Genomic DNA, 26,375 nt, shown 5'->3' on the forward strand with positions numbered 1-26,375 from the left:
GATAGGTGCAGCATCTGCAGTGATGCGGACCATCTATTGTCTGTCGTGGTGAAGAAGGAGCCAAGCCAAAAGGCAAAGCTCTCAATTTACCGGTCGATCTACGTCCCTATCCTCACCTATGGTCATGAGATTTGAGTTATGACCGAAAGGACAAAATCACGGGTACAAACGGCGGAAATGAGTTTCCTCCGTTGGGTGGTGGGGCTCTCTCTTAGAGATAGAGTGAGAAGCTCTGTCATGTGGGAGGAGCTCAGAGTAAAGCCGCTGCTCCTCCACATTGAGAACAGTCAGATGAGGTGGTTCGGGCATCTGGTCAGAATCCCCCCCGAACGCCTCCCTGGGGAGATGTTTAGGGCGCGCCCAACCAGTTGGAGACCATGGGGAAGACCCAGGACACGGTGGAGAGACTTTCTCCCAGCTGGCCTGGGAACGCCTCAGGATCCCCCGGGAGGAGCTGGACAAAGTAGCCGGGTAGAAAGAAGATTGATTGATTAGGCTGCTGCCCCCGCGACCTGACTTCAAAACTGCGGAAGAAGATGGATGGATGTTTATATTGACAAATGTTCTGTTTTAGACCGCAATATTGTTAAATGAAGGATACTTATTACGTATGTCTACCTTCTGTGCTATTTTGTGCTTAGCTGTTGTGTAGCACCTAGCTCCTAGTAGCCTATAGCCTACCATGTTTATGTTTTGTAAATTAATTGACTAAAATAGAAGAAAACCCCAACCTAGTGTGCTTTTTGGAGGACATTTAGATGTTAACTGGCTGTCCAGCTTTGCACAAGTAAACACACTGCAGTACTGTTTGTATCAGACATTATAACACACATATTACATGCAAGCACATATCATGGAATACTTGTTTTTTTCATGATATCGGACCAAAAGCCGATATCAGATCAGGATACCGTTAGATGCAAGCAATTGGCTAACCAGAGTAAGTAAAATGAGAATATTGATGTTGTTATGCCATCGTGAAAGTCTGCATGGATCATTTCACAAAGAAAGCTATTAATTACGGGTTGTTGATATCAGACTAGTTTTCATGCAAATAGGTCATATAATTGCTGTAAATATGATATAAGGAAAATGAGTTAGAAGTGGTGATATTAGCGCTTAACTAAGCCACATTTGTGCACAAGAGGACATAGATGAGATTTGCAGGTTGTGTGTGACCTTGACCACTGTGTGGACCACCTTTTGTGTTCTCCACATTATTGTAAGTGTCAATAAGATGATTATTTTGTGTTTTCCAAGGTCATCGTAAGAGCTCATCTTACCTTCGGGAGTTTTTAGAAGACTTAGTTGTCATTTATTCTCTTTTAAAACAGAAAATGTTATTTGAATTATTTCATTATTACTATACACATGACACAATTCAGCAGTGTCTAACGTGAAGGCTAATCAAACATTTACATCCAAGCATGACTCAGCAACATTACACACTGATAAGGGTTCCAACGATGACACAATAATCTAATCAACAATCCCCCTGAGCCTTATCACAGTGGAATACATATTTTTCTTCTACAACTCAGCGTTTTTTTCCCTCCCACCTCGCCTCGCTTCATTTGTTTCTCACTCTTTGCAACGGTTGAAATGAAATATGTGATTAGATTTAGCTGGAAGGAGAGAGACCCGGTCAGCATTTTTGATGATTAGGAAGTAGACCTCAAACGGCTGGAATTTATTTGTGTTTGCTTTTTATCTTTCATATTGTGTGACGACTATAAAGAAGTGTGAGAGGAGAAGATGGAATTGTACATGAGCATGTCTCAACGATTAGCAAAAGGGCAAATTATGAGAGGAGGAAAAGCAAGGAAAGAGAAAAAGAGCAGATTAAGGAAGGGGGAAAAGCAGATTGAGAAAGAAGGAAAAGAGCAGATCAAGGGAACAAGAAAAAGAGCAGATCAAAGGAAGGAGAAAATAGAAGATTAAGGAAAGTGTGTGAGGATAGGTGGAGTTGTACATTTGGATATTTCAAATATTAGTAAAAGGGCATAGTAGGAGATGAGGAAAAGCAGGGAAAGAGGGAAGAACAAATTAAGGAGGGAGGAAAAGAGCAGATCAAGGAAGGAGGAAAAGAGCAGATCAATGAAGGAGGAAAACAGCAGCTTGAGGAAGATAGAAAACAGCAGATTGAGGAAAGAGGAAAAGAGAAGATCAAAGAAGGAGAAAAAGAGTATTAATTAAAGTGTGTAAGAAGAAGATGGAGTTGTACATGAGAATGTTTCAAATATTAGCAAAAAGGCAGATTAGGGGTTTAGGAAAAGCAGGCAAAGATGATACAATTAAGAGTAAGGAAGGTGGAAAAGAGCAAATGGAGGAAGAAGGAAAAGAGAAAATGGAGGAAGAAGGAAAAGAGCAGATTGAGGAAACTGGAAAAGAGCAGATTGAGGAAGGAGGAACAGAGCAGATTGAGAAAGGAGGAAAAGAGCAGATCAAGGAAGGAGGAAAAGAGCAGATCGAGGAAGGAGGAAAAGAGCAGATCAAGTAAGGAGGAAAACAGCATCTTGAGGAAGATAGAAAACAGCAAATTGAGGAAAGAGGAAAAGAGAAGATCAGAGAAGGAGAAAAAGAGAGTATTAAATAAAATGTGTAAGAAGATGGAGTTGTACATTAGAGTGTTTCGAATATTAGCAAAAAGGCAGATTAGGGGATTAGGAAAAGCAGGCAAAGAGGATATAATTAAGATTAAAGGCCTACTGAAATGAAATTGTTTTATTTAAACGGGGATAGCAGATCCATTGTATGTGTCATACTTGATCATTTCGCGATATTGCCATATTTTTGCTGAAAGGATTTAGTAGAGAACATCGACGATAAAGTTCGCAACTTTTGGTCGCTGATTAAAAAAAACCCTTGCCTGTACCGGAAGTAGCGTGACGTCACAGGTTGAAGGGCTCCTCACATTTCCCCATTGTTTACAATGCAGCGAGAGCGATTCGGACCGAGAAAGCGACGATTACCCCATTAATTTGAGCGAGGATGAAAGATTTGTGGATGAGGAACGTGAGAGTGAAGGACTATAGTGCAGTGCAGGACGTATCTTTTTTCGCTCTGACCGTCACTTAGGTACAAGGGCTCATTGGATTCCACATTTTCTCCTTTTTCTATTGTGGATCACGGATTTGTATTTTAAACCACCTCGGATACTATATCCTCTTGAAAATGAGAGTCGAGAACGCGAAATGGACATTCACAGTGACTTTTATCTCCACGACAATACATCGGCGAAACACTTTAGCTACGGAGCTAACGTGATAGCATCGGGCTTAAATGCAGATAGAAACAAAAGAAATAAACCCCTGACTGGAAGGATAGACAGAAAATCAACAATACTATTAAACCATGGACCTGTAAATACACGGTTAATGCTTTCCAGCCTGGCGAAGCTTAACAATGCTGTTGCTAACGACGCCATTGGAGCTAACTTAGCTACGGGACCTCGACAGAGCTATGCTAAAAACATTAGCTCTGCACCTACGCCAGCTCTCATCTGCTCATCACGACCCGTGCTCACCTGCGTTCCAGCGATCGACGGCGCGACGAAGGACTTCACCCGATCACCGATGCGGTCGGCGGCCCGGAGACGGAGGAAGTCAAGGTGAGGACAGCGGTGCGGCGGCGGGCGTTGTAGCTTTCGACGACACCCCGGCCGCCATCAGAGTCGGCAAGAAACATATATTTCCCCAAAGTTACGTACGTGACATGCACATAGCGCCACGCACGTACGGGCAAGCGATCAAATGTTTGGAAGCCAAAGCTGTACTCACGGTAGCGCGTCTGCTATCCATCTCAAAGTCCTCCTGGTTGTGTTGCTGTAGTCCGCCGCTAATACACCGATCCCACCTACAGCTTTCTTCTTTGCAGTCTTCATTGTTCATTAAACAAATTGCAAAAGATTCACCAACACAGATGTCCAGAATACTGTGGAATTTTTCGATGAAAACAGAGCTGTTTGTATTGGGACACAATGGTGTGCCAATACTTCCGTTCACTTTGTGACGTCACGTGCAAACGTCATCATACCGAGACGTTTTCAACCGGATATTTCCCGGGAAATTTAAAATTGCACTTTATAAGTTAACCTAGCCATATTGGCATGTGTTGCAATGTTAAGATTTCATCATTGATATATAAACTATCAGACTGCGTGGTCGGTAGTAGTTGGTTTCAGTAGGCCTTTAAGGAAGGTGGAAAAGAGCAGATTTAGGAAGGTGGAAAACAGCAGATTGAGGAAGGTGGAATAGAGCAGATTGAGGAAGGAGGAAAATAGCAGATTGAGGAAGGAGGAAAAAAGAAGATCAAGGAGGGAAGAAAAGAGCAGATCGAGAGGAAATAAGAATATTGACAAAAGAGGAAATGAGCAGATTGAAGGTGGAAAAGACCAGATTGAGGAAGGAGGAAAAGAGCAGATCGAGGAAAGTGGTAAACAGCACATTGAGGAAAGAGGAAAAGAGCAGATTGAAGAATGAAGAAAAAAGCACATCAAAGGAAGGAGGACAAGAGAGTATTAAGGAAAGTGTGTGAGCAGAAGATGGAGTTGTGCAGCAGGGGAAGGGTAAACGAGCATATCGAAGAAGGTGGATACGAGCAGGTTGAGGAAGGAGGAAAAGAGCAGATTGAGAAAGGAGGAAAAGAGCAGATTGAGGAAGGAGGAAAAGAGCAAATTGAGGAAGGAGAAAAAGAGCAAATTGAGGAAGGAGGAAAAGAGCAGATCGAGGAAGGAGGAAATGAGCAGATTGAGGAAGGAGGAAAAGAGCAGATGGAGGAAGGAGGTAATGAGCAAATTGAGAAAGGAGGTAAAGAGCAGATTGAGGAAGGAGGAAAGGAGCAGATTGAGGAAGGAGGAGAGCAAATTGAGGAAGGAGGAAATGAGCAGATTGAGTAAGGAGGAAAAGAGCAGATTTAAAGAAAGCTAAAAAGAATACATTCCAGTGATGATGTCAGTGATAGCACAATCAGATGAAAACCAAGAGGAACTAATCAGAACAAATGATGATATTCCATATTACCTGGAGCTGTCCCATACTACCTAGAATGACAAACTAGTTCTGATCATGTGACATGTAAAGTGGGCTGGCTCAAGGTGGAGGACAGAGTTAAATAACTTGCACTGAGCCTAGTCTATAAAATCCACTACGCCTCCCTGATACCGAAGTACATGTCAAACTACTTCCTTAACGTAAATGACCGCCATAACCACAACACCAGGGGGAGCTCCACTAACCACGTTAAACCCAGATTCCGAACTAACAAAGGTCTTAACTCATTCTCTTTCTATGCCACATCAATGTGGAATGCGCTCCCAACAGGTATAAAAGAAAGGGCATCTCTATCCTCCTTCAAAACCGCAATAAAAGTTCACCTCCAGGCAGCTACAACCCTAAACTAACACCCTCCCCGGATTGCTAATAATCAAATGTAAACAATCAAATGCAGATACTTTTTCTTATGCCTTCCGATCTCTCTCTCTCTCTCTCTCTCTCTCTCCCTCTCTCTCTCTCTCTATGTCCACTACTTGCTGTCCATATCGTCCCCCCCCCCCCCCCCCCTCCACACCCCTGATTGTAAATAATGTAAATAATTCAATGTGATTATCTTGTGTGATGACTGTATTATGATGATAGTATATATGATAGTATATATCTGTATCATGAATTAATTTAAGTGGACCCCGACTTAAACAAGTTGAAAAACTTATTCGGGTGTTACCATTTAGTGGTCAATTGTACGGAATATGTACTTCACTGTGCAACCTACTAACAAAAGTCTCAATCAATCAAAAAACACTTATGTTACATGATATGTTAAATATGTTAGAGCCTCGCTTGCTGAGTCGGTAGAGCATGAGACTCTACAAGGTCGTGGGTTCTAGCCCCACGTTGGGCGTGTCTGTTTTATCAATGTTTGTATTCACGCCTTTTTGTCTTCTTTCTCATCCGCTGTGAGACAATATGTCTTTCTCTTGTGTGGACGGTGCAGCAAAATCAATTTAGAAAACAGATGAAAGAGGATACAAGACAGTGGAGGCAGGAAGCAGACCAAGTTACATTTTACTGCTGCACTCTCAAGGTTTTACATTTCAACTGCTTTAACATTCTGCACTTGGCAATAGAACATCATCTGACCTTTAACCTCAACAATGAAAATAACTTAAAAGATGTTTATTTGTGCGCTCAAATAGTGGGGATGTGGTGAACGTGTCAATAAAATATAGAAAGATATAAAACATTACCTCATTTAATGACCTTCTTTGTGATGTGAAAAAATGTGTTCTGAAAGACATTTTGTGTGGTTGCAGACTCAAAACAGGATGAAGTTGATGGCTGACAACTACGAGGACGAGCACCTGAAGGCTGAGTTGCCTAACAACCACAAGCCCTCACCAGATCAGGTGAGTAGTTACCTTCGAAATGTCTTCAAAAGCCAACAATCTCCTACTTCCTGTCCCTGCAAACATGAAACTAACCCCTCCCCGCTTTCTCTGGACTCACGCTGCTTGTGGACTCGCAGGACGATGAGGAGGGTATTTGGGCCTAGCAGGTCCTTCTCTTGATTGACTTGACATTTGTTTATCTTCACCATTTTGTGCAGACGGGTGAGCGTCCTTAGTCATCGTGTCTTCCCTCATATTCACTTTCATTTCGCATGAAATTTTCTGCTACATTATTTTGTTCAAATTTCATTATCACAGCCATGATTCATTCATATTTTGTGCCGTGACCATTCATGTGCATATATTTTGTCGCTGTCTAACATCACAGTAGTATTTCAGAATACAAGTTTAATTAGTATTGGGACGCAGTTCGTACATTGAAAACCTAATATTGTTAATCAGCGTCGCCCACTGAAAGGAGTTCAAATCCATTTAATTGGTGATTGTCCCCCAAAACATCACAATTATAACATATAACATGCCTTTTAAAAATGATACAATTTTAGTTAAGAAATATTGTATAAAAACCATACAATAGAATGTAGTACAAACAAGTACAGTAGTTTTATGAAGTAATGTAATAATAATGTACAGTATTTACTAGAGATGTCCGATAATATCTGCAGTCCGATATTATCGGCCGATAAATGCTTTAAAATGTAATATTGGAAATTATCGGTATCGGTTTCAAAATTATCGGTATCGGTTTCAAAAAGTAAAATGTATGACTTTTTAAAACGCCGCTGTGTACACGGACGTAGGGAGAAGTACAGAGCGCCAATAAACCTTAAAGGCACTGCCTTTGCGTGCCGGCCCAGTCACATAATATCTACAGCTTTTCACACACACGAGTGAATGCAATGCATGCTTGGTCAACAGCCATACAGGTCACACTGAGGGTGACGGTGTAAACAACTTTAACACTGTTACAAATATGCGCCACACTGTGAACCCACACCAAACAAGAATGACAAACACATTTCGGGAGAACATCCGCACCGTAACACAACATAAACACAACAGAACAAATACCCAGAACCCCTTGCAGCACTAACTCTTCCGGGACGCTACAATATACACCCCCGCTACCTACCACCCCACCCCCCACACATCAAAGAAACCCACACGTTGGTGACTCAGTCTATAAGATTTTTGTGTTCATAGTTTTGGGTGTGTGGACCTTTTGGAAGGGATTCCTAATGTAACCTGAGGTCCACTGTAATTCCCCTTGTCTCTTTCTGTTTTTATAAATATTTTTATTGCGATGAACATGCAATATCGTTTGAAATTGTTTTCACTTTTCCTTTTTTTTAAAAGTTGTAAATTGTACAAAAGAAGGATAGCTGTTTTTTTCTTTATTGCGAATTATCGCTGAATTCAATTATGTCTTCATGGCAATTAGTTGGGGACAAAAATCATCGATAGTTTTAATTCATTAAGTTAATTGCAAACTAAATTGTTCATAGGTTTGTCTTTATCTGGCCTGCAGTTGGCTGGTGACCAGTCAGTAACCATAGGGCTGGGGCCCATTGTTGGGCCACGAGCGACCCCTAGAGGGCCGCCAAAAAATATGTGTTTCTCTGCTGTGGTTTGTATGGGCCACAGTGGTACTCTGTTGTAATACACTTTTCCACCACTTGTGGCAGTAATGATAATATCACACAAACAGGAAAAGGCTGGAGCTAAAGTCATAGAGAAGTTTCTTAAGTGCAAAAATTATGACTAAAGTGGTGAAACTGTATTTTCATTTGCACTTTAATTTAATTGACAGTTTATTTAAGAAACATAATATTACTTTTCAAATGTGTTTTTAGCACTGCATAATTGTATATACATTTCTTTTTTTATCATGTATGTATTATATATATTTTTTGTGTACCCTCTTTTTGCAGTAAATTTGATTAGTATTTATTTTTTTAAATCAACCTGACCTAATCCTTGATAATATTTTTGATTTATCCATGTTTTCATATAATTTGACAAGGTTGTAACTGTAAATAGGTTAGATATAATTATTGAATATGATTAAAGTCAAGAGTAAGATCAATAACTCAGTGTTAATAATTGAGTGGGTCCCAGGTCCCTCTGTTGTGTAAAAGTTTGGACCCTGAGTTTAAAAAGGTTGAGAACCCTTGTACTAAAGTCAGCTGGGATGGGCTCCAGCTCACCTGTGACCCTAATTAAAACGACCAATAAAGACATTTCAGGATTGATGCCAATGTTAGACCTTTAATTTGATTGCAGTCAGGTTTGTTTTGTGTTTGGCAACAATCCTATTCTCTTCAATGCTGACGAAAGGTCTTTAGTAGTTGCACACAAACACACACATTCTCTAGAAGGTGTGAGAGTACATGTGTGTGTAATTTACCATAGCACATTACATCTGAACACTCAGTACCTGTGTGCCGTCTTGCATGTGCATTCTGGGGACATTTTCATGGCACTTTGCCTTTTCAATGGTCTTTGCAAGTATTGGATGCGTCGTTGAATAAAGACAAGCACGGCATGTAAATATTTAAAATAAAATAAGCTGACATGATGACAGGTTATCGCTGGTCTGAGCCATGTGAGCTCAAAGCATGCAGTGATGCCTGCATAAATGTTTATTTTTCCATGAACTGATTATCAAAATAGTGGCTTTTATTGCTGTATGCTCGCCATATAGGCCCCTGAAAAATGTGTAATTTCACTATATACATTTAAGCAAATAAGCAAATGATGTGAGAGTCGTGGAGAAGTAAATGCAGCAGACAGTCCGCCTGCTGAATGTCTCTCTTTGGAGGGATTTCACAGCGTAGTCAGGGTGCGGTAAGCCGGCATGGGAGGCCAATAAAAGAGGCACTAACACACACATTCACACACTTCTGACATCACACACACACAATCGCCTGGAATTATTCCTCCTCTGAGATGCTTTCATTGCGCCATAATGTACTGGCTTGATAGCAGGGCGGGCTTGTTAAAGTCTACTGTACAAGCAGAATATGATTAACATATAAATAAATAAATGAAATAATAGGTTTTGTTTACAACTGGACTGTCTTAAACTTTTTATGGTACACAAACTAAAGCCTTGCTTTTACTGAGTTCTTCTATACTACATAACTGTCTTATAAACGCATTACACCAGGGCTAGTCAACTAATTTGCTCAGAGCCGGGAGGCCGACTTCTGCCTTCTTATTCCCTCTCACACTATTATTCTAATTTCTTATTTCCTATTTCATCTTCATGCAGAAGATATGACAGACACACTCTGCAGTTTTTAGGGAGGTGTTGCAAAAACACTATTTAACTATCCTGTATGTCAGTGGTTCTTCAACTTTTTTCACCACCCTAGAAAACCCTTGGCTCTCCAAGTACCACCATAATGAACAACATTAAAATACAGCGGCATAGTAGGCCTAAGTATTCTTTTTTTTTTTTGTTGTTGTCCTGTCCAGCTTCTCAGGCAAATCATATAGTTGATGTAGATGCCCATATTGGCTGTTCAGATTTACTTTACAAAAGAGAAGTGTAGGATTCTTCTCTTGTTGCCTTATTTGTATTTGACTTTATTAAATGTATTTATATTATCATTTGGTGCAGCCGGGCCGGAGCAGGAGGGGGTAGAAAGAGAAAAAAAGGAAGACAGAGGGGGAAATTGTGGGGACAAGAGGGGGATTAGACAGAGAGACAAAAACAACAACAGCAAACACAACAATAACAACAACAACAATAGAGCAACATCAGCAAATAGGATATGTACAAATATGATGGTAAAAGTGATAGCAAAGAAGCAGTTAGCAAAATAAATAATAATTCAGAAATGACAATGAGCATTATTACACTACATATGGAGCATTACAAATACCAATAGAAATAGCGCTATTGATAATGAGCAATTCCAATAATTTACCTCTATTATCAACAATACAGTTGTTAAAATGCAACAATACATATACGTAATGATAACTAGAGATACAAAAGAATGCAAAAAAACGGAGGGGAAGAAAGAGAAGCAACCTATATTAACCTTGTAGATTGTTATAGTAACAATAGGTTAAGCTTTGTCAGTGTGCCATGTGTTACCCAGTTTACCCTATAGCAACAATGTTAATATATGTTTGATGAAACGTGATTATGTGCCTAAGTGTTCATTAAAAACAAAGCAGAGGTTTTACTTACCAAGTATATTTTATATATGTGTCCAGTACATGTGTTCTGCGTGTTGATTGGCTGGGATGCTGGAAAAGAGCCGATGTGAGTGGAGAAGAACATTTGATTCCCCCGCGTGTTGAGTGATAGAAATGACGGCGTATGACGGTTCTGTTTGTATCTTAACTGTTTGTTTTGGCGTTGACTTAGGCCATGTCTACACTAAGTCGTTTAACCCCTTAAACGAATAATTATTTAGCCTAAGCCCCGTTTCAGCCACACTAAACCAGCGTTTAAGGTCCCCCTCCTCGGACAAATTTTTGCGCGGGTAAGTCAGCCGTGTATTTCTTGAATCTCCGGCACTTAGTTTTGTATGGACTCATTGATCGTTTACAAAGTGAGTTCGGAGAGGAAGTGACGCCAGAAGGACCTCACCCACACAGGAAGTGTGGTTAAATTAAGACAGACTAACCTTGTCACAAAAACATACCTTTAGTTATGTCCTCCTTTTGGTGGGGAAAATCTTTGCTGCACAACCTGGCCTCTACCGGCGATGGGTAGCACTCCAAAAACCGCGACAGAATGTCCCCGTATTTCGATGGCGAGGATTCCCAATCAACATTCCTCGCCACCATGGAGGTTTTATAGTTTTGAGTCACTTTTAAGAGTAACTCCACCTCGTCGTCAGACCACACAGAGAATCCTCTCTTCTTCACAACAAAAGCAGCCATTTTCTATACCGTCGCAGATAGAAAGAATACACGTCCAGGTCAGAGGTGACAATATGACGCGTGCATGCATACTAGGTCGCGTTGCGCCGGCGGACGGAGGGAGGCGGTGGTCTTAAACGGTGGCATTGTTGTGTGTGGTCACGGATAAGGTTAGGTGTGATTTACCCTGGATAACCTTATCCGGCTTAGTGTAAACGGGGCCTAAGGCCTACAGTAGTTGGATTGTAACGACTTCCATTGAAAGCTGAAAAACGTTTGATTGCTTGAGTCACGTCGTTACAATATTTAATTAGCCGATTCTTTGGCGTACCACTAGATGGAGCCTGCGTACAACTATTGGTAGCACCACATTTTGAGAAGCACTCCTCTATGCCGCGGCCCGGTACCGGTCAGTGGATCGATTGGTACCGGGCCGCACAATAAAAATAAAAAAATATATATATGTTTTTATTTTTTTTAAAATTAAATCAACATAAAAACACAAGATACACTTACCATTAGTGCACCAACCCAAAAAACCTCCCTTCCCCATTTACACTCATTCACACTCATTCGCACAAAAGGGTTGTTTCTTTCTGTTATTAATATTTCTGGTTCCTACATTATATATCAATATAGATCAATACAGTCAGCAGGGATACAGTCCGTAAGCACACATGGTTGTATTTTTTTATGACAAAAAAAAAAAGTTTTTAAAAATGATTAGACAGTTGTCGTGTGTGTGTTTGAGCACCACACAGAGACAAATTAGACTGGCCAAAATGATGCTGACACAAATTCCTGGAGGGACTCATTTATATAGAATTATGGTAGTTTTATATGCAGAAATGTCATGACCTGTCACCACAGGTTATGTCTTGTTTTCTGTTTGTTATTAGTCTCCTTAGTTTAGTGTTCTGTTATGTCCTCAGTGCTCCGTTCCTCCTTTGTTTACTTTTTGTGTTGCTAGGTGCACTGAGTGAACACATTCATTTCATAAAAAAAAAATTTTTTTAGTGTTCCTACCTGCTGCCGCCACTAATTACGCCCTCTCTTATATCCGTCTCATACCGCCAGTCCTTGCAAGATTCTTGTTCGCTCTACGCGACTGTTTTGACTTCACGCAATGCCGTAAGTTTATGTCTGTTTATGTTAAGTTAGCCTCGAGCTACGCATCTAAGTTTTGTATTTTGTCTTGCGTGTCGGAATTAAAACTCATCTTACCTGCACTCTGCCTGGGGTCCCTATGCATCTTTTGCAATCGTAAACACCACTCCATGCCGAAACATTACAATTAATGTGAAAAAGGTAGAAATGATGATTAAAATGTATGAATAAACATTCACTTTTTACTTGATTGAAGATTCGATGAGCGTAGCATAGGGAGGAGAGGGTCACGTGGCCACCATCTTTGTTTTGTTTTTTTATATAAGTTCTTTCTTGAATTCAACAGTGTTTCTCACTCTTTTTATCAAGGTGCTGGCACTTAGTTATTTTTTTTTGTCCCTTGGTGGATTTATTTGCAGTCGTACTCGATGAAAAAAAGCCCAAAGAAACAACAATGTGCGGATTCCTTGGAATAGTATGACAAATGAACTATTTTGATACACACAATGTTTGGCAGTACACAGAAATTTTGACAAATCATTTGAAAAGTGGGGTGTAAGGAAATTGAGGTATACTGTACATCCAAATGAATACAAATACATTTCTTGTCAAAGATCCTCCTATGTGAAGACTGCTTTGATGCTTTTAGAACTCTGCAACAATGGCTGCGGTGCTGTCATTCATTACATTTCCAAATCCTACTTTAAAAGTCATTCTTTCAATACCTGTAGTTGCTAATAATGTTGTCATTTATTGTGTTACTGCTATAATGTTGTGATTCGTTGCTTTCTAAAAGTGTATTTTTTTCTCTCCAGATTCTCTCTCCTCTCTTGGATCTGGACCAGAACCGCAGCAAGCTGAAGCTGTACATCAGTCACCTGACCTCGCTGTGTCAGGAGCGAGACCCCGTCATACTGCAGGACTTAGCCCCGCCCCCGGCCTATCACCGCATAGACTCCGCCTCCTGGCACGCGGCGCTGCACAGCATGACGCAGGAACAGGTAGAGTACGTTCATGGCGCTCTCATTGCCGCTTGTACTGCGTTATAGCAATTTCATTACACTTCAAAGATAGATGCATCGTTAAATTCATAAGTCATATTTACAAGCGCATATGAGTCATGTAAGTGGAAACAACATGCTGCCTATAGCTTCACTGTGTGTGGGTGGGTGGGAACAGGGCGTCCAATCCTTGGCTTTTTGGCGCCTCCTTTGACATCACCAAGAGGTTTACACCAGCAGGTCACCTGGCGACAAGCAGCTGGCTGCAGAACAAATACACTTTCATTTTATTGAACTCCCCCTTCTAAAAAAAAAAAAAAAAGATTTTTGGCAGCGCTGTTATGGCTGCTTAGTATGAGGAGCGCTAAAGACGGCATTTATTTGACTTGTCGTCAGGGAGGAGAGAAAAAGAAATAAAAGTGAGGTTAGCTAACTTGGTTATATTACATTAAACATAGTAAAAATATCTCATTATCCACTTGCTGAATACACATTTGTGTTCTAAGGCCGGAAAATCGCGTTAAATATCCACAATAAAGTTGTGGTTTATTAAGCATGTTTATCAAAGGTGCAGATTGTTTCGGAATTTTTTTGGAACACCGCCATTTATAAAGTGCCCTTCAAGTGTTCTACATGTCTGAAAAGGAGTAGGAAGAAGCAGCATTAAGGGCGGGTAATAAAGCAAATGTTGACGATGCAGCCAGTCAGCAATTCAGTCGGTAGCGCATAACACTCTTAATATCAGGGTCGTGGGTTTGAGCCCCACGTTGGACGTCAGTGCTTTTTAGGAGGCTTTCACTGATACAACTCACTGCACTTTATTAAGCCATCATTCACACAAACATGTAACTCTACGTAAACAAGACACCACACTTAGCTGCAACTTTATGCTCACATATTTATGTACAGTCTTTAAATAACGTGTGGCGCCCCCCATTGGTTGTGGTCAAAAGGCTTGGTAAGACTTTTGCTAGCATATGTATTAAACGTATGTTAAACACATTCATGTAATAAACACTGATTATTAATACACATATCTAATACACTAATGTAATACCTATATGCATTAAATGTGTAATACATATGTATTACATATATAATACACATACATATAATACATATTTTTAATAAACATATGTAATACACATATAATACACATATATAGAATACATATATATATAATAAACATATGTAATCCACATAAATAAACATATGTAATACACATATGTAACACACATTTGTAATGCACATTTTGTATTAAGCATATGTAATTAAAAGATGTAACAAACATTTGTAACACACATATTTAATAAACATATGTAATGCACATTGTAATACACATATATAATACAAATTTGTAATGCACATATGTAACATGTAATACATTATGTGCAGTACATATGTGTAACAAATGTATGTAATGAAAATGTAATAAACCTACTCTGAATGTAATGCAAATATGTAATAAACATGTAACTGACATAGATAAACGTACTCCGCATGTAATGCAAATATGTAATACAGTTATGTATTATGCATAGATAATCTTAAAATGTAACAAACACATGTAATACACATTGGTAAAACACACAAATGTAATAAACACATGCAATACACTTTTGTAATGCACAAATGTAATACACAATTGTGATGTACATATGTTAAAACAACACATATGTTATGCACATTTCGAATGCACGTATGTAATAAACATGTAATGAACATACGTAATGCACATATGTATTGCATATATGTAAAACACATATGTAATGAACTTGTAATAAACATATGTAATGTACATATGTAATACACATTTATAATGCACATATGTAACAAACATGCAATAAATATATGTAATACACATTTTGTGATTTAGGGCTATATAAATAAACATTAAATGATTGATTGATTGATTTGTGATGTATATATGCACTTATGTAACAAACATGTAATGAACATACGTAATGCGCATTTGTAATACACATTTGTAATGTACATATGTAATGAACTTGTAATAAACATATGTAATGTAAATATGTATCAAACATAGGTAATGTACCTGTGTAATACACATATGTAACAAATATATGTAACAAACATATATAATACCCATATATTTTGATTCATTAGTTAAAGGAGCCATATGTAATAATTTCATGTCAAGTCAGCATTAAATGGTCCTGATATGTCAAAAGGCATTAATAAATCATGTTATTTTCGAATACCTCTATAACTGATAACGGCAGTTCAGCGGGGATATGCTCATTTCAAAATTAGATTTACAGCTCCAAAATCTTGTTATTGTTTCATTTCGATGTACCGCCCTCTACCGTTTGACCAATTAGAACATCTGTGGGAGTGTCACATCCAGGTTGCCAGTTACGCATCGCCATCTTTGTCTGGCTACTGCCACTGGTAAAGTTACTAAACATGTCAGACTTTAGTCAATCTAAAAGGCGTCGTTACGATTCTCAATTTATTCATGACAAAGCCAGGAACAAAACGAGGATTTGTATCGGGATGCTTTTGAAAGATGGAGACGATTGAAGGCAGGGAAGATTTTTTTATCTGACGCCAAACTTGCTAATTTCCTCCTTGATGGGTAAGTAAGGCATTTACGTTTTCTTATTACTTATAATAAATGGAAATGGACATTTTGTATGTAAACTATATTGTCCACTACAGTCTATGATCATGTCTAACAAAGCTAGTATGTTTGTGCTACGAATGCTTAGTGTGGTGGTGCTTCGCTCCTAGTGTAATGCTTAGCATGCTAGCCCGGTCAATGACACATCGACATAAAGGCTAACGGGGGAAATATATGCCCGTTAGTCAGTATGTCGATGTGTATTCCAACTGACAGGGCAAAATATATTTTCCACAAATAAAACCTATGTGGGTGTGGGTAGTGTCAGTGCCTATTTCGTTCTCAATATGCTGATACACTGAGGAAATGGGTTCCAACTTTAGCACGGCTGTCATCATGGCAATGTGAAACGTATGGAGACAGCCAAATCACATGATAAAAGACTTCCTCATTTGCGTAGCCTATAGGCATACCCTGGTAAAATGTGTCCGCTTTAGTTTTGGGCGTACATTAGGCTGCTAAGCAAGCTCTACTTATTTTCACCAGTATAACCATTGCTAGGGTTGGTTGTAGTTTGTTTTAGTCTTTGTTTTCTGATAGTACTGACAATAACCATACGGTTGCCATTTGTTGTGATATTGTACGCAGGCATGACATACTTCTTCCTGAAAATAGCCTAATTTCTGTGTAAAATGTGTTGGTTAGAGATTTTTTATTGACAAAACGCTTGTCTATTCAGCTATTATGGTCCCAGCACCTCAACCACTAGTAAGAGGCAGTGGAAGTTTGAAGTTCCTTGGAGTAGCCTAGTCGATCAAGCTGGATTCGGCTGCGTATCTGGCAACCTCGGTCAGGGAGAGAGGGAGGGGACTACAGAATTTTGACCGTGATTGCAGTACCATTTCTGGCCACATTATTACATATCGCACCTTTAATTGGCCAGTAAATTGTCACGTCCTGGAGCTGACTTTGCAAAGACGTTTTGTTCTTTAATTATTTATGTTCTTGCACTAATCTTGCTGATATTTGACACACTTGTGTTCGTTTGTACACACATTGAGCTGCGCGAAAAATGTCAAGTTACGCCCAATTTTGGGGTTTAGTAACAGCGCCACCACATGGTGTACTCAGCACAGGCGGTTTACGTTTACCCTTTTGTGTGAAGCGGGACTTGCTAACTTACAAGCAAATACAATTTTTTCCGTGTTAAATGTGAACGATGTATTAATACATGCAATTAATAATCCATATGATTGTTGATTAGCGTGGAATTAAAGTGATTGCTTGAGGGCTGCAATACTTGTCTACAACCAGCAGGGGCGCTGTTGATTGTGTTTCACTTGGCTTTGACTTGCTTACAGTACATGATTTATTATTATTATCTTTTTCCACACCTGCCATTTTGTTTTCCCTTGCATTAAGTGCAGACTGGCAGACAACACCGTGGGTGTTTGCCCTCTTTCGCCATCACTGATTGGGCGTCGTTGTGAGTGAAGGGCGATACAAAAACAGGACAGGGCGTCACTGGAGCCTTTTTAAAGCTGCTGATAATGTAGGATGGAACGTTTCGTTGCATGGAATCTGGTGATAAAAATCTTGGAATTGCAGTAAAAACATGAGCTTTCCCCCACGGAGATATGATATTAAAGCAATTATCACATTATCATCCAAACACTGTTTGTCTTCAACCTTTATGGCCAAAAGCAGCGCCCCGTATGGAGCACTTTGGAGCCTCGGCCCTCTTATTCCCTCCTTAGCCATGACTTTCAACACGTTTGTGCTTATGTGTCCAATATAATCATTGAAATGTCTAATATTATTGCATACTTTCTTCCTATAGTTGAAATTCATTTAATGAAATGCAATCATTACTGCTAATTTTCACTTTCCCAGTTTTACCACAACAATAAAGATAAGGTCAGAAAGTCATCAATACAAACGCAAAGCCAGAGTATATGTTTACACTAGTCAAAGATCCTCTATACAACAAGTGCTTTGCTGTTTTTAAGGACCTATTGTACCACAAAATTACTGTCAAAGATCCTCTGTATGACAGGTGCGCACTGACATCAAAGATCCATTGTGCAACAGTCAAATATTCTATGTGACAGAAGTATACTGTTTAAAGATCTACCGCAAAAACACTTGTCAAAGATTCTCTATAAAACAGGAGTACTCTGCTGTTTAAGGACCTACTGCAGAAAGACTTGAATAATAAAGATGCACCATACAACAGGAGCGCTCTGCTATCTTTAAGTGTCTATAAATTGCACAAATGCTCATCAAAGGTCCTTGTAATGACAGGAGCACTCTGCTGTTTTTAAGTGTCCCCAAACAACTAAAATGCTAGTCAAAGATTATCTACAAAAAAGAGGACTTTGCTGTATTTGTGTCCATAAACAGCTAAAATACTGGTCAAAGATTGTCTATGTGACAGGAATATTCTGCTGTTTTTGTGGAACTTCATCGAAAACACTAGTCAAAGGTCCTCTGTATGACAGGAGCACTCTGCTGTTTCCAAGGGCCTACAGCAAAAACACTAATCAAAGATTGTGCTCTGCAGTTTTACGAATCGTCTCCAAAAGTTCTGAAGTGAAGTTTGATGTCATGTGATATCATATAGTGTAAGTATGATGTCATTACGTCTTGTGATGTCATTCTGATGTAATGTGGCGTCATTCCGATGTCATTCTATCATGTGATTTCATTCTGATGACATGTGATGTCATTATGATGTCATGGTGTCATTCCGATCCTATGTAATGTCATTCTGAAGTCATTTAATGCCATGTGATGTCATCATGTCACGTGATGTAATTTTGATGTAATTCTGATAAAATGTGATGTCATTAGGATGTCAAGTGACTTGGCCCATTGGCATCTCATTTTGGGTTTTTTTTCTTCTCTTTTTTAATTTCATTTTGTTGATAACCAGCTTATATTGAATGTGTGTTTGTTTGTGTGTGTGCGCGCGTGTGTGTGTGTGTGTGTGTGTGTGTATGTGTGTTTGTATAGATAACAATCCATCACGATAATGGAGCTTTAATGGCCGTCGTAAAAATCATCTTCAACAACCTGCACTTTATCTGTGCTTTCCTTCAGCCTCGGTTACACACTAAATCAGTAGGATGCTTCCTTGCAACACACAAGCGTGCGATCACACACACACAAGTTGTCTCTGCATATTTGCACAAGTAAAGGCCATGTAAAAAAATATATATATATATAATGTTTTTGAGCACTTCAAAAAAAGTAAGACAATATTTAATATAATTTATTTCATCAGTTGCATATTTTCAATCATACATTTGGTTCAAGGCTGGGATGGTTTTAAATTCTTAATGTGCTTCTTATCTTATCTTTACTGCCGTGTTTTTCTGACGGGTTGCGGCCAAAAAAAGCAGTAAAGCTGTAAATAAAGCAAATATGTTGTTTTGCAACACTCCTAATAAATGTCCACATATTGGGCATGCTTTTATTTTGTTTGACCTATTTTTTAAAATTGTATTGTTTTTTTATGTAACGCTCCAATTACATGTGTCCATGGAAACATTTTGTTGTAATTTGAAATTAGTTGCATTTAATTCATATTTACTTTTTTATAGTTATTTGTATACTATTTTTGCTAATTTTTATGTGCTTTTAAGCATTGTCTTTCTTAATGGATCAAGTTCCATTGAGCACATATCATTTAATTATAATCTCACTTTAATGAGCCAAATATAATACTTAAAAAACAGTGTAATATATGTATAGGGAAATTTTTTTAATGGGATTGATATGACTCATTAACAACGTCAGTACTACCAGATGTTTTACAAATGACTTCAAAAAATATTCAGATGCGGTTGAGTTGAGAGCAGTGAAGAGTTCACATTTAACCTTTTGAAACTGACACACACACACACATACTATATATATATATATATATATATATATATATATATATATATATATATATATATATATATATATATATATATATATATATATATATATATATACACAGTCGTGGTCAAAAGTTTACATACACTTGTAAAGAACAAAATGTCATGGCTGTTTTGAGTTTCCAATAATTTCTACAACTTTTATTTTTTTGTGATAGAGTGAATGGAGCACACACATATGAATTTATTATGGGTCTACTGAAAATGTGACCAAATCTGCTGGGTCAAAAGTATACATACAGCAATGTTAATATTTGGTTATATGTCCCTTGGCAAGTTTCACTGCAATAAGGCACTTTTGGTAGCCATCCACAAGCTTCTGGTTGAATTTTTGACCACTCCTCTTTGCAAAATTGGTGCAGTTCAGCTAAATGTGTTGGTTTTCTGACATGGACTTGTTTCTTCAGCATTGTCCAAAGTCAGGACTTTGGGAAGGCCATTCTGAAACCTTAATTCTAGCCTGATTTAGCCATTCCTTTACCACTTTTGACGTGTGTTGGGGTCATTGTCCTGTTGGAACACCCAACTGCGCCCAAGACCCAACCTCCGGGCTGATGATTTTAGGTTGTCCTGAAGAATTTGGAGGTTTATACATACATTCCCGCCATCAGTGTGTGAATGTGTGTGTGAATGGGTGAATGTGGAAATACTGTCAAAGCGCTTTGAGTACCTTGAAGGTAGAAAAGCGCTATACAAGTATAACCCATTTATCATATATATATATATATATATATATATATATATATATATATATATATATATATATATATATATATATATATATATATATATATATATAATGTATTTGACTGAACCTAAAGTAAACAACAATGCAGACACAACCACAATGTAATGTTTTTTAATTTGAGTTAGTGTGTATGTGTGGGAGTCACTGTAAAAGTCATCATTCATTTTGTAGCATCGATAAGAAAAGATGAACATTTATGATACATACAAAGATATTATATACATAGTTAAGTCAAAAGTCTTTATTTTAATTTAATTGTTTTTATATATTGTATTATTTTACTTCATTTAAAATTTTGATCTAATTTTATCTTTAAATTGGTAACATAAAAGAAGAAGAAAATACAGCCTTTTATTTTATTTTAATTATGTAACATAGAACAATGTCCCTGCATTTTATTTTGGAATATTTTTGTTCATTTAGTTTAATTGTGTTTGTGTTAAATGAGGTTTAGGTTTGAAAACCAGACGACAATATAACATTTTATTTAGGGTATTTTGTTCCTTGCTTTATTTTACATTGTATTAATTCATTTGATTTATTTTTGTTGTAAAGACAGACATGTGCTTATATCAATTAGTTGTATTTATTATTATATTTTATAATTAATCATACTGTACTTAAATGTTGATGTATTTAAATTAAATTGCAAATAATTGTATTTATTTACCTAAATTATTTTATAGCTTGACATAAAAACTTTAAACAAGATACATTTTTTATTTTATATATTTTATTTAATTGAAATAGAATATTTTTTTGTGTCCCTTTTGCCCTGCAGTTGGAGGCGGAGTTAGCGTTGTGCGAGAGGGAGGGGGCGGAGCTTCAGGAGTACGCCAACCAGGTCTTGCAGCAGATCGCCGACCACTGCCCCGACATTTTGGAGCAGGTGGTCAACGCTCTGGAGGACAGCAGCTGACAAAGTGGACGTCCATCGGCGGAGATGTCCACAATCCTACATAATAATAATGAATAATTTGTGTGCACAGTGAGTGTTGACGTGCACGTTGTCGTCTTCGTCTCCTTCTGGACTCAGTGACTGACTCGCAGTAATTCATCCTTGACTTTACACTTTTATGTGTGACAACTTAAGGAAGGAATATTCTTGTTATAAGTGGGGAGAAGACGTAAAAGTTACATATGTTTTCTTTTGCTAATGTATATGTATACGGTATATGATATGTGTGTATATAAAACTACAATTTAGGACAGATGGGAATCATCAAAGTGTGGATGAAAAAATTGAATAAAATAGGAAAACACTTTTCCTCACAGTGTGTGTGGAGTATCATTTTGTATAGTATCATTTTATATACAGTAGTATCATTTTCTGGATTGTGTTTTGGGGATTCAGCTTGAGGACATTATCTGCTTTCACGTGCACACTGCAGTCTTATCTTGCCACTGCTTTATTTTCCTTTGCTCCCACATTGTAATGACTTTATTCTTCTCTATCTCTGTGGCTTCAGCATCCTGCTACGCTTCCACTTGGTTCACACCAAACACATGACATCATCTTGACATTTCACCTTCAATTGGAGAACAAAGCTGATTTGTCCACTATAAACCATATGAACTGCAGCTCCTTAAAAACCTACTGTAAAACACTTTTCAAAGATCCTCTCTATGATAAGAGCGCTCTGCTGTTCTGAAGGACCAACTTCTGCATAAATACTAGTCAAAGGGGGAGAGTTATGGTATTTTTTTTTTTTGTCATAAAAAAATACAATCATGTATGCTTACGGACTGTATCCCTGCAGACTGTATTGATCTATATTGATATATAATGTAGGAACCAAAAATATTTTTTTTGGGTTGGTGCACTAATTGTAAGTGTATCTTGTGTTTTTTATGTTGATTTAATAAAAATAATAATAATATTTTTTTATTTCTTGTGCGGCCCGATACCAATCGATCCACGGACCGGTACCGGGCCGCGGCCCGGTGGTTGGGGACCACTGTTCTATATGACAGAAGAACTCTCTGAAGGACTTACCGCAAATGTGCCAGTCACAAATCCTCTATATGACAAGATCTCTCTTGTGTTTTTAAGGACATATTGAAAAATGCTAGTCAGAGATCCTCTACCGGTACCGGTCCGTGGATCGAGAAATTAAAAAATTAAAAATAAATTTTTTAATTCAATCAACATAAAAAACACAAGATACACTTATATTATACTTATATAGATTGTATTTCTTTATAACAAAAAAACCAACAAAAAACACAACCCCCCCCACAATTTTGTCCTCAGCATATAAACACTTAAAAAGTAATAACTTTGTGTCAATTTCTAGTGTCAGATTATGTATCAATATACATATAGCAATACTTAACCATAAATGTAATTTATCACATACGTAAGAATGGCAGAATGAGCCGGATCAAAACCTTCCATAAAAGGTCAACTCTGGTCTCCAAATGGAGGTATGGGTAGAAATCCCAATTCTGACACAAATTGTACATCTTAAATATAACAACATTTAATTATCACTCGATTCATTATATGTCAATATTGAGAATGTTTTTTTCAATAACAATTTAACAATATTTTCATTATTACTGCAGAACTGCACTGCTTTATACTGGCAGGTGTTCCTAATATATTGTCGAAAACATATTGTTACATATAAATGACGTGTTTTTTATGAATGCAAATGAACAAAAATCAATATATGAATGAATATGTTCAATGAAAACATTTCAAAATAAAGATGACGAAAACCACTAATCTCCAAATTAAAGCAAATCTTTAAAGGCCTACTGAAACCCACCACTACCACCGACCACGCAGTCTGATAGTTTATATATCAATGATGAAATCTTAACATTGCAACACATGCCAATACGGCCGGGTTAACTTATAAAGTGACTTTTAAAACTTCCCGGGAAATATCCGGCTGAAACGTTGCGGTATGATGACGTATGCGCGTGACGAAGTCAGAGTAACGGAAGTTATGGTACCCGTAGAATCCTATACAAAAAGCTCTGTTTTCATTTCATAATTCCACAGTATTCTGGACATCTTTTGCAATTTGTTTAATGAACAATGAAGGCTGCAAAGAAGACAGTTGTAGGTGGGATCGGTGTATTAGCAGCGGACTACAGCAACACAACCAGGAGGACTATGTTGGAGCGCTAGCCGCGCTAGCCGCCGACCTCACCTTGACTTCCTACGTCTCCGGGCCGCCAAACGCATCGGGTGAAGTCCTTCGTCCTTCTGCCGATCGCTGGAACGCAGGTGAGCACGGGTGTTGATGAGTAGATGAGGGCTGGCTGGCGTAGGTGGAGAGCTAATGTTTTTAGCATAGCTCTGTGAGGTCCCGTTGCTAAGTTGCTAAGTTAGCTTCAATGGCGTCGTTAGCACAGCATTGTTAACCTTCGCCAGCCTGGAAAGCATTAACCGTGCATTTACATGTCCACGGTTTAATAGTATTGTTGATTTTCTATCTATCCTTCCAGTCAGGGGTTTATTTTTTTGTTTCTATATGCAGTTAAAGCACGATGCTATCACGTTAGCTCGTAGCTAAAGCATTTCGCCGATGTATTGTCGTGGAGATAAAAGGCACTGAATGTCCATTTCGCGTTCTCGACTCTCATTTTCAAGAGGATATAGTATCCGAGGTGGTTTAAAATACAAATCTGTGACCCACAATAAAAAAAGGAGAGTGTGGAATCCAATGAGCCAGCTTGTACCTAAGTTACGGTCAGAGCGAAAAAAGATACGTCCATCACTGCCTCTCAAGTCGTTCACTGTAACGTTCCTCATCTACGAATCTTTCATCCTCGCTCAAATTAATGGGGTAATCATCACTTTCTCGGTCCGAATCTCTCTCGCTCCATTGTAAACAATGGGGAATTGTGAGGAATACTAGCTCCTGTGACGTCACGCTACTTCCGGTACAGGCAAGGCTTTTTTTTATCAGCGAGCAAAAGTTGCAAACTTTATCGTCGATTTTCTCTACTAAATCCTTTCAGCAAAAATATGGCAATATCGCGAAATGATCAAGTATGACACATAGAATGGATCTGCTATTCCCGTTTAAATAAAAAAAAATCATTTCAGTAGGCCTTTAAGGCCAACACAGATAGACAGACAACTTTGTACTCAAATATTAAATGATAATGCAATATATAATACAAATAATAATAATCAGTTGTAAAATGTTCTATACTGTATGAGTGGTCTACGGCGCCAGACTTAAGGATCAATATATTCCTTTAAGTTTGATGCCTGGTCTCCGCAAGGAGGTGTTGGTTCAAATCCCATTTCTGACACAACGTCCATAGCTTAGAAACACTCAAAATGTACAAAAAAATATATAAGTACATCTTCGGGCTCCATCTAGTGGTACAACCAAAACATTACTTGATTAAAGTAAAGGGTTTTATTTTCCTATAACAGTGTTACTGTTCAAACTGTGTGTAATGTTACAGTTGCCAAAAATATTAAATATACTTGTTTTTAAAACCTCTGCCTTGATTTTTAATGAATACTTAAGCCTACTAGGCTACTGTATTTTAATGTAGGTCATTCTGGTGGTACTTGGAGAGTCAAGTTTTTTCTGAGGTGGTACTTAGTGAAAAGAGTTTGAGAACCACTCCTCTACAAAATATTATCCTTTAGAAAGGATAATATACTGTACATAGTAGTTGCATTCAAGGCATTGACAAATAAAAGAGATGACATAAACTTATGTTTTGGATATTAATGCGAAGATGCTGTGAACGTAGCTAAACCTAAAGCCAATGGCCACATAACAGCCCAATCCAGATCCCTCAAAAAATACTCCAATGACAATTTCAATTTAAAATTAGATGAGTGGGACTGGTCCCCTGTGCTCGCGAGCAACCTGGTCGATGTCGCTTGGGATCGCTTCAAAACGGCGTTCCTAAAGATACTAAATGACATGGCTCCCGTGAAAACAGTCAGGATCGAAGCCCGCTCGGAACCATGGATGAATCCGGACCTATTAGCTGCCATAAAAGACAGAGACAGGAAATACTCTGAATACCAAAAATGTAAAACAGAAGTAGATAAACAACCCAATAATATCAACCTCAAATTACTCCTTTCAACTCTCAAAAAGCAATGCAATAAATTAAGAAATAAGTCAACCAAGCTGACTAAAACCTTAAAAAAAAATTACATTAACGACAAAATAGAGGAAAACACGAATAAGCCACGTGAGCTCTGGAAAATTCTCAACAACCAGCTTCCTGGTTGCAGCCAGAAACTTAAAACAAGACTCACCAACATCAGCATCAAGGAGGGTGACTCCCTCATTACAGACAAAATGGAGGTAGCTAGCAGAGTTAACATCTTTTTCACCAGCATAGCCGCAATTATTGTCAACAAGCTGTCCCACCACTCTGGTCGCTTTGGTGTAGAACACATTAAAGCCTTCTACAGAAAGCTAGGAGTATCCAACGATGATTTCAAATTAGAAATGGTCACAGCTGATGAGGTGTTTAAAAAATTGAGCGCGCTCCACCCTAACAAGGCCACCGGCCTTGATAATATTCCCTCCAGATTCCTCAGGGACTCTGCCTCCATCATTGCCCCGATCATCACGCACATAATAAACCTATCAATTACACAAGGCCAAGTACCAAAAGATTTTAAGATAGCAAGAGTAACTCCCCTCTTTAAAAAAGGAAGCAAATTGGAACCTGGCAACTACCGACCTGTTTC

The 26,375-nt window shown here is 38.3% G+C and overlaps 1 protein-coding gene across 19 annotated transcripts in view; it reads left to right on the forward strand.

Annotated features, from left to right (window-relative positions):
* LOC133661622 (ELKS/Rab6-interacting/CAST family member 1-like) overlaps positions 1 to 21,956 on the forward strand; it is a 144,035-nt gene extending 122,079 nt beyond the window's left edge. For 8 of the 19 annotated variants that reach the window (XM_062064967.1, XM_062064966.1, XM_062064968.1 and 5 more), the window contains 3 exons: positions 6,311 to 6,403; positions 13,213 to 13,398; positions 21,462 to 21,955. In XM_062064967.1, coding sequence (XP_061920951.1) covers positions 6,311 to 6,403; positions 13,213 to 13,398; positions 21,462 to 21,599 — 417 coding nt within the window. In that variant the 3' untranslated portion in view covers positions 21,600 to 21,955. Of the gene's footprint in view, positions 1 to 6,310; positions 6,404 to 6,522; positions 6,608 to 13,212; positions 13,399 to 21,461 lie in introns of those variants that run through there. The other 11 variants (XM_062064962.1, XM_062064964.1, XM_062064971.1 and 8 more) reach the window with 2 other exon arrangements.
* The last annotated feature ends 4,419 nt before the right edge of the window (positions 21,957 to 26,375 follow it).

The sequence above is a fragment of the Entelurus aequoreus genome, linkage group LG12, assembly GCF_033978785.1.
Source record: "Entelurus aequoreus isolate RoL-2023_Sb linkage group LG12, RoL_Eaeq_v1.1, whole genome shotgun sequence".
Taxonomy (NCBI): Eukaryota; Metazoa; Chordata; class Actinopteri; order Syngnathiformes; family Syngnathidae; genus Entelurus; species Entelurus aequoreus.